This window comes from Martes martes, assembly GCF_963455335.1.
Source record: "Martes martes genome assembly, chromosome: 1".
In the NCBI taxonomy this organism is placed as follows: Eukaryota; Metazoa; Chordata; class Mammalia; order Carnivora; family Mustelidae; genus Martes; species Martes martes.
This window is the reverse complement of record NC_137888.1, coordinates 48784879-48795028: the sequence shown is the minus strand read 5'-3', so window position 1 is coordinate 48795028 and position 10150 is coordinate 48784879. Positions and strand designations below refer to the sequence as shown.

General features: G+C 40.4%; 1 protein-coding gene across 1 annotated transcript in view; it reads left to right on the top strand.

Moving 5' to 3' along the window:
- Positions 1-843: 843 nt before the first annotated feature.
- SENP7 (SUMO specific peptidase 7) overlaps positions 844-10150 on the top strand; it is a 164019-nt gene continuing 154712 nt past the window's right edge. Inside the window, exon 1 of the mRNA XM_080799916.1 lies at positions 844-1021. Coding sequence (XP_080656042.1) covers positions 982-1021 — 40 coding nt within the window. The 5' untranslated portion in view covers positions 844-981. The remainder of the gene's footprint in view (positions 1022-10150) is intronic.

Here is a 10150-nt window from a genome sequence, read left to right as displayed (position 1 = left end):
TATTTGAGGACTGGGTTAGTTCCTGAAGCACTGTAATAAAAGCTGAACGGATTCCAGTTTAAACCCATCGACTTTTATCACCTCAGCATTTTATATTTTAAAACATTGAGGTCTAGTTTTTTTTTTTCTGGGCCTTTAAAAAATGACGAATTTGGGGGCGCCTGGGTGGCTCAGTCTTTAGGCGTCTGCCTTCGGCTCAGGTCATGATCCCAGGGTGCTGGGATGGAGCCCCACATCGGGCACCTTGCTCAGCAGGGAGCCTGCTTTTCACTGTCTCACTCCTCCAGCTTGTGTTCCCTCTCTCGCTATGTCTGTCAAATAAATTAAGAAAAAAAAATGACGGATTTGAATTTAAAGAGATCCTGTTACTATGACATCTTTTCCTCAGCGGACCAAATACATTTCTACTCCAAATGCTAAACCAATAGCTAGGCTAACAGGGGACTTTACAGAGCTAGGGGACGCTCTTTGAGGACAAGTATATAAGAGAGACCGTGAGTAAAGTAATACCGCAAAAAGGGTAACATTTTAATTTAATGAAAGGAATAACGTTTTATTCTAATTTTTCTGGATGACCTCGCGAGATCCACTAAACTACAGGAATTCCTATTCCCCTCTTTCAATTTTCGGTCTACCCGGTCTTCAAAGTAAACAAAGCCTCTGATGATCTCGGGCTAAAACCATGCACGCAGCCTCACTTTCCCATACGTGCACAGATAATAATAGAGACTGCTCTACGCAAGCACTCGCGGTGGCAAGCCGCAGAGAAAACAAGTCCCAGGAAGTGATTTCCGGGTGAGGTGGGAGGGGCGGCTGATTTCCGGTTTGAGGGCCGGCGACGGCTCTTGCGCAAGCGCTGTTCGTACTTTCCTGGCTTTTTTTTTTTTTCCCTTTCTTCTCCCCTCCCCCCTCCCTCCCCCAGCCTGAGGGGTCTTGAGGTGACAGCGACTGCAACTGCGACTCCAGCAGGAGAAGGCGAAGATGGACAAGGGGAAGGCCGGGCGACGTCGATCTTCATCCGGTGAGAAAGGGTCAGAGGAGGGCTGAGCATATTCTCTTCCACTTTGGGCAAATGGGAGGCGCAGGCGGCGACGGGTGCTGCGGCCCAGATCTGTGGGGCTCGGGCTCCCGCTGGGACTCTGGCTCGGGCTCCGGCTCGTGCAGGGAGGGGAGGGGAAGGCAGGAGCGGAGGGGCGCGCACAATGGAAGACTCCCGGGTTGCCCCCACCCTGCGAGTTGAGGACCAAGTCCAAGCTGTCATCGAAGCCTTGGCCCTTTCCACCCCAGCACCCCTTCCAGTTTTTCCTTCTTCCAGCAAACGCCTTGCTTGAGTCTCATCGGCCCAGGGATCTTCCTGGTTAGCTTGCCGCTGTCCTGCCACGCCTTCCTTTAATTCCACCAATGTACCAGTTTCACTTCCAGCCCCTGACCCCACTTTTTCTCTTTTCCTTTGATTCTCCAATTTGCCTCTTTCTCACCGCCTTATCTCGGGGCAGGGAGAAGCGGCTGCAAAGAGGGAAAGGCGGGGCTTGCTAATTGATCCTTCATCCTTCAGATAATTGCTGCAACGGGGTTTCGTTCTTCTCAGCAGACCCTCTTAGTAACCTTTTTCTTTTCCAGCCTCTTGCTGCTTCTTTCAGAAGTGATTAAAAAGTCAAACAAAGGATTTGAGGCCGTGCTTCCATTGTGTTTTTATTCTCAGCGTATTTTTATTTTTGAAATTGTTATACGGTTTAAATAACTCTCTTCGGCTTGGGGTACTACATCTTGGAAACACAAAAGTGGAGTTAGAAGACATGAAGTGGAGCTCCTCCCAGTAACAAGTTTTTGTCAAAGATCTCATCCACTAAGAGTACCTCAGTTCCTCGCGTTAAGTCCTGTAGACGAACCAGAGGAGGGGAGGGGGAGGACTCTATCTTTAGTAAGCTTGCAGTCTAGTACACAAACACCCAATGAATCATTTATTTCGTTTTATTTTCTCCTTTCTTACAGTACCGTTTGCAGAGTCAGTCTTAACAATCCCAAATTTATTAGGAGTCCCTTGTGGGAGTGTATCTCAAGCATTTTTCTGCCTTATTTGCAAAGGAGAGGTGGACAGGATTTATGGGACATTGAATAAAGCAATTAAAAACCTGAATCCCTTTTCATAAGCAACCGTTGTTATCGTATGTGTGTGTGGGTGTGTGTTCTAGGGATATTCTTTGCCTTTGAAAGTATGTGTGTTACCTATATATAAATAGAGGCCTCCAGTAGATCAGTGTTTGTTTTTGTTTTTTGTTTTTTTAAAAAGATTTTATTTATTTATTTGACAGAGATCACAAGTAGGCGGAGAAGCAGACAGAGAGAGAGGAGGAAGCAGGCTCCCTGCTAAGCAGAGAGCCCGATGTGGGGCTCGATCCCAGGACCCTGAGATCATGACCTGAGCTGAAGGCAGAGGCTTTAACCCACTGAGCTACCCAGGCACCCCGATCAGTGTTTGTTTTAATATACTTTTTTTGTCCTCTAAGACCTTAATGTAAAATTTACATGTTGGGAAGATGCACATTGTTTATCTGGTGTCTTTTGTGTGCTTTCTAATAGAACTTTATGGGCTGTATTCCTCAGTTTAAGTTGCACAGTCTTTTTTCAAAAGTGTATTTCATCTTGGTTTAATACATTTGGTGGGGGGGTGGAACAGCGAGATATTAACCTGGTCCTTCAGCAAATCACATCTCTTTTCCCTTGTTACTCTTAGAGTTATTTATTACAGTTAATTTGAAGCAAGTGGTTGTGGGAAGTAAAATTTGAAAACGAAGCTGTTATTTCTTAAAAGATGTTAATATATATGTTAGCTCTCCCTCTGGAGACTTTTCCCCCCTGTTGACTTTCCTTTTGGAACTGTCCTTTCTCAAAAGTAATTGCTATTGTATTAAACCCATTCTCAAATCTAATATTACCTAGCTGTTCTCCTGTATTCATCTGGTTTTAAGAGATGAATATTAGTTTTTAAGAATGATTCTAAGTAGTGTATACTTAATTTTCACGTAAATTATCAAGTAAAACTAATGATCAGTTGATTTGAAGGGATTCTGTGTTCTGTGTGACATTTATGGGCGTATATTTGCCATTTCATTAGGAGTGGTTGCTAACTTGACCTCATGACTGAAAGTGACATTTATGGTCATCAGGATTTCATAATACCCAAAGAGAGGAATTTGATTAGCAAAACAGGAAGACTTCTAAGTTAGAAGCAGAAGGTGGATAGCAGTAGAAAAAAAACATGTTTAAGTTTCCTCTGTGAGACTGCACTAGGTTTCCCTAAATGTTCTTCTGAATAAGGAAGAACTGTGAAGTGTTGTATAGTGTATTGCTCAGAACTCTTTTAGTTGCACGTAGAAGAAACCCAATTCCAGCCGGTTTAAGCTACACACAAAATAAGAATTTATGGACTCATGTAACTGATAACCGTAAGAGTGGGATGGCTTCCAGCATGCTGTGTCTGCTTTAGGCACTGGTTGTTAAGGTGTGGTCTAGAGGCCTCTGGGTTCCCTGAGACCCTACTGAGTCTGTGAGGTCAAAACTTTTTACAATAATTCTAAGATGTTGTTTGCCATTTTCCTCTTATTCTCCTGCATATGTACAGTAGAGTTTTCCAGAGTCTGCATGACATAAATCATGACGAATTGAATGCAGAAGCAGATAGAGGAAAACAGTTTTTTTTTTTTTTTTAAAGGTTTTATTTATTTATTTGTTGAGGAGACAGAGAGAGAGAGCGAGAGAGAGAGCGCACACAAACAGGGAGAGTGTCAGGCAGGGGGGAAGCAGGCTCCCTGCTGAGCAAGGAGCCCAATGCTGGACTCCATCCTAAGACCCTGGGATTGTGACATGGGCTGAAGGTAGATGCTTAACTGACAGCCACCCAGGTGTCCCAAAACTGTTGTCTTTTTTTAAGCCAGACATTAAAGAGATTTGCAAATAGGTAAAATAATGCCATTCTTCTCAGTATTTTTATTTTTTAATATATATTTTTAATTTTTAAGATTTTATTTATTTATTTCAGAGACAGAGAGAGGGAGAGTGAGAGAGCACAAGCATGAGGGAGGGACGGAGGGAGAGGGAGAAGCAGGCTCCCCGCTGAGCAGGAAGCCTGTTGTGGGGCTGGATCCCAGGACCCTGAGATCATGACCTGAGCTGAAGGCAGATACTAAACCGACTGAGTCACCCAGGCACCCCATCTCCTCAGTATTTTTTTAAAAATAGTTATTTTTTCATAAAAAACCTTAGTCATGCTAGCATGCAATGAGTTTATTGTTTTTTAAATGAATTGGTAAATTTTTTTAATAATTTAAAAAATTTTTAATAAACATATAATGTATTATTAGCCCCAGGGGTACAGGTCTGTGAATCGCCAGGTTTACACACTTCACAGCACTCACCATAGCACATACCCTGCCCAGTGTCTATAACCCCACCACCCTCTCCCGTCCCCCTCCCCCTGGCAACCCTCAGTTTGTTTTGTGAGATTAAGAGTCTCTTACGGTTTTTCTCCCTCCTGATCCCATCTTATTTCATTTATTCTTTTCCTACCCCCCAAACCCCCTACGTTGCATCTCCACTTCCTTATATCAGGGAGATCATATGATAGTTGTCTTTCTCCGATTGACTTATTTCGCTAAGTATAATACCCTCTAGTTCCATCCACGTCATCGCAAATGGCAAGATTTCATTTCTTTTGATGGCTGCTTAGTATTCCATTGTATATGTATACTACATCTTTATCCATTCATCTGTTGATGGACATCTAGGTTCTTTCCATAGTTCGGCTATTGTGGACATCACTGCTATAAACATTCGGGTGCACGTGCCCCTTCGGATCACTACATTTGTATCTTTAGGGTAAATACCCAGTAGTGCAATTGCTGAGTTGTAGGGTAGCTCTATGTTCAACTTTTTGAGGAACCTCCATGCTGTTTTCCAGAGTGGTTGCACAAGCTTGCATTCCCATGAATTGGTAAATATTTTAAAATTAAAGGAAAAATGTCATAAGTAAAAGAATTACAAAAGCTCTGATTACCTTACTTTTCTGGAATGTGACCGTGGAATCAGGAATCAAGCAAAAAACACCTCTGAACACTGAGAGGAGAAATTACAAAATCTATTGCTAAAGTTCACCCATGAGAAGCTTCTCATACTTTTTTTCAGAATATATTGAATCTGTATTTTAAAATTATTTGTAACCCCAATGAACATGAATACCTTAATTCCAAGATCACTGCATATCAAAATCAGTGAACTAAATGGGACACAGGTTAAAAAAATCTGGCACCAGAGACTGGTCTACTCACAGTTGAATGAAATAATAATTAAATGTGTGGGTCACTCAAGGGAGAATGACCATTAGAAACTTTTAACAACAATAAAAGTATAATAAAGTCATAGATAACAATTTTCAAATGAACCTTTGAATTAAACAGGATAGTTCAAGTGAATTTCAGGTTTTCAACTGATTGCTTCAGGCAACATCCGTGGAAATCTGTGTTGACTCTTTTAGTTTTTTGGTGGAATTTTACATTCTTTTTTATTTTTATTTTTTATTTATTTATTTTTTAAAGGTTTATGTATTTATTTGACAGAGAGAGACATAGTGAGAGAGAGAACACAAGCAGGAGGAGTGGGAGAGGAGGAAGCAGGCTCCCTGCTGAGTAGGAGGCCAATATGGGGCTCGATCTCAGGACCCTGGGATCATGACCTGAGCTGAAGGCAGACACTTAACTGCTGAACCACCCAGAGACCCCTCTTTTTTTCCTTTTAAATTATTTTTATTAACCTGTAATGTATTATTTGTTTCAAGGGTACAGGTTTGTGATTCACCAGTCTTACACAATTCATAGTGCTCACATACCCTCCCTAAGATCCATCACCCAGCCACCTATCCCACCATCCCCGCCTTCCACTCCAGTAACCCTCAGTTTGTTTCCTGAGATTGAAAGTCTCTTATGGTTTGTCTCCTTCTCTGGTTTCGTCCCATTTCATTTTTTCCTCTCTTCTCCCATGATCCTCTGCCTTGTTTCTCAAATTCCACATGTCCGTGAGATTATATGATAATTGTCTTTCTCTGACTGACTCATTTTGCTTAGCATAATACTCTTCTAGTTCCGTCCACATTGCAAATGGCAAGATTTCATTTTTTTGATGGCTGTGTAATATTCCTGTGGGGTGGGGGTGTGTGTGTTTGTGTACACCACATATTCTTTATCCATCAACTATTGATGGACTTCTGGTGTCTTTCCGTAGTTTGCAAAATGTGGACATTGTTGCTATAAACATAGGGGTGCAGGTGCCCATTCAGATCACTGCATTTGTATCCTTGGGGTAAATACCCAGTAGTGCAATTTCTGGGTCATGGGGTAGCTCTTTTTTCAACTTTTTGAGGAACCTCCATACTGTTTTCCAATGTGGCTGCACCAGGTTGCATTCCCACCAACACTGTAGGAGGGTTCCCCCTTTCTTCGCATTCTCGCCAACATCTGTTGTTTCCTGACTTGATAGTTTTAGCCATTCTGACTGGTGTAAGGTAGTATCTCATTGTGTTTTTTTTTGTTTGTTTGTTTTTAGGATTTTATTTATTTATTTGACAGAAAGAGAGTGAACACAGGCAGGGGAGTGGGAGAGGAAGAAACAGGCTCTCCCTTGGAGCAGGGAGCCTGATGTGGGGCTGGATCCCAGGACCCTGGGATCATGACCTGAGCCGAAGGCAGACGCTTAACGACTGAGCCATTCAGGCGCCCCCATTGTGGTTTTGATTGTATTTCCCTGTTGCGGAGTGGTGTGGAGCACTTTTTCATGTGTCTGTTGGCCATCTGGATGTCTTCTTTGCAGAAATATCTCTTCATGCCTTTTGCCCATTTCCTGGTTGGATTATTTGTTCTTTGCATGTTGAATTTGCTAAGTTCTTTATAGATTTTGGATACTAGCCCTTTATCTGATATGTCATTTGCAAATATCTTCTCCCATTCTGTCAGCTGTCTTTTGGTTTTGTTGACTGTTCCCTTTGCCATGTAAAAGCTTTTGATCTTGATGAAGTCCCAATAGTTTATTTTTGTCCTTGCTTCCCTTGCCTTTGGCAGTGTTTCTAGGAAGAAGTTGCTATAGCAGAGGTTGACAAGGTTGCTGCCTGTGTTCTCAAGGATTTTGAAGGATTCCTGTCTCACATTGAGGTCTTTCATCCATTTTGAGTCTATCTTTGTGTGTGGTATAAGGAAGTGGTCCAGTTTCATTCTTCTGTATGTGGTTGTCCAATTTTCCCAATACCATTTGTTGAAGAGACTGTCTTTTTTCCATTGGACATTCTTTCCTGCTTTGTTGAAGATTAGTTGACCATAGAGGTGAGGGTCCATTTCTGGGTTCTCTGTTCTGTTCCACTGATCTATGTGTCTGTTTTTGTGCCAGTACCATACTGTCTTGATGATTACAGCTTTGTAATAGAGCTTGAAGTCTGGAATTGTGATGCCACCAGCATTGTTTTTCTTTTCAACATTCCTCTGGCAATTCAAGGTCTTTTCTGGTTCCATATAAATTTTAGGATTATTTGTTCCACTTCTGTGAAAAAAGTTGATGGTATTTTGATAGGGATTACGTTAAATGTGTAGATTGCTCTAGGTATCATAGACATTTTCACAATATTTGTTCTCCCAATTCATGAGCATGGAACGTTTTTCCATTTCTTTGTGTCTTCCTCAGTTTCTTCCATGAGTTCTTTATAGTTTTCTGAGTACAGATTCTTTGCCTCTTTGGCTAGATTTATTCCTAGGTATCTTATGGTTCTGGGTGCAATTATGAATGGAATCAACTCCTTAATTTATCTTTCTTCTGTCTTACTGTTGGTGTATAGAAATGCACTGATTTCTGTGCATTGATTTTATACCCTGCCACTTTACTGAATTCCTGTATGAATTTTAGAAGTTTTGGGATGGAATCTTCTGGGGTTTCCACATAAAGTATCATATCATCTGCAAAGAGTGAGAGTTTGACTTCTTTGCTGATTCGGATGCCTTTTATTTCTTCTTGTTGTCTGATTGCTGAGGTAGGACTTATAGTACTATATTGAAAAGCTGTGGTGAGAGTGGACATCCCTGCCATATTCCTGACCTTAGGGGAAAAGCTCTCAGTTTTTCCCCATTGAGAATGATATTTGCTATGGGTTTTCCATAGTTGGCTTTTATGATATCGAGGTATGTACCTATGTACCTTTATCCCTACACTTTGAAGAGTTAATTAAGAAAGCATGCTTCACTTTGTCAAGTGCTCATCTATTGAGAGTATCATATAGTTCTTTTTCTTTCCTTTATTAATGTTGTGTATCACATTGATTGATTTGCGGATGTTGAACTAAGCTTGCAGTCCAGGTATAAATCCTACTTGATTATGGTGAATAATCCTTTTAATATACTGCTGGATCCTATTGACTAGTATTTTGGTGAGGATTTTAGCATCCATGTTGATGAGGGATATTGCTCTGTAATTCTCCTTTTTGATGGGGACTTTGTCTGGTTTTGGGATCAAGGTAATGCTGGCCTCATGAAATGAGTTTGGAAGTTTTCCTTCCATTTCTATTTTTTTGGAACAGTTTCAGAAGAATAGGTAATAATTCTTTAAATGTTTGGTAGAATTTCCCTGGGAAATTGTCTGGCTCTGGGGTCTTGTTTTTTGGGAGATTTTTTGATGACTGCTTCAATCTCCTTATGGGTTATGGGCCTGTTTAAGTTTTCTATTTCTTCCTGGTTTAGTTTTGGTAATTTATATGTCTATAGTAAGGCATCCATTTCTGCCAGATTGTCTAATTTGTTGACATATAGTTGCTCATAATATGTTTTTATAATTGTAGTTCTTTAGTATTGGTTGTGATCTCCTCTTTCATTTGTGATTTTACTAATTTAGGTCCTTTCTCTTTTGTTTTTGATAAGTCTGGTCAGGAGTTTATTAATCTTATTAATTCCTTGAAAGAACCAGCTCCTAGTTTCATTGAGCTGTTCTACTGTTCTTTTGGTTTTTATTTCATTGATTTCTGCTCTGATCTTTATTATTTCCCTTCTCCTGCTGGGTTCAGGCTTTATATGCTGTTCTTTCTCCATCTCCTTTAGGTGTAGGATTAAATTGTGTACTTGAGACCTTTTTTTGTTTCTTGAGAAAGGCTTGTACTGCTATATACTTTCCTCTTAGGACTGCCTTTGCTGCATCCCAATGATTTTGAACAGTTGTGTTTTCATTTTTGTATGTTTCCATGAATTTTTTAAAATTCTTCTTTAATTTCCTACTTGACCCATTCATTCTTTAGTAAGATGTTCTAGCCTCCATGTATTTGAGTTCTTTCCAACTTTCATCTTGTGGTTGAGTCCTGGTTTCAAAGCATTGTGGTCTGAAAATATGCAGGAAATGATCCCAATCTTTTGGTACTGGTTGAGACTGATTTTGACCCAGGGTGTGATCTATTCTGGGGAATGTTCCACGTGCATTAGAGAAGAATGTGTATTCTGTTGCTTTGGGATGGAATGTTCTGAATACATCTGTGAAATCCATCTGGTTCAGTGTGTCATTTAAAGCCCTTATTTCCTTATTGATCTTTTGGTTAGATGATCTGTCCCTTTCAAAAGTGAGGGGGATGTTAAAGTCCCCTACTATTATTGTATGATTGGTGATGTGTTGCTTTGATTTTGTTGTTTATTGGGTTATGTAATTGGCTGCTCCCATGTTAGGGGCATAGATACTTAAAATTGTTAGATCTTCTTTTTGGACAGACCCTCTAAGTATGATGTAGTGTCCTTCCTCATCTCTTATTATAGTCTTTGGTTTAAATTCTAATTCATCTGATATAAAGATTGCCTCCCCAGTTTTCTTTTTTGTCCATTAGCATGAGAAATTGTTTTCCACCCCCTCACTTTAAATCTGGAGGTGTCTTTGGGTCTAAAATGAGTTTCTTGCAGACAGCATATCAATGGATCTTATTTGTTTTATCCATTCTGATACCCTATGTCTTTTGATTGGGGCATTTAGCCCATTCACATTCAGGTAACTATTGAAAAATATGAATTTAGTGCCATTGTATTGCCTGAAAGGTGACTGTTAATGTCTCTGTTTCTTTCTGATCTATGTTACATTTAGGATCTCTCTTTGT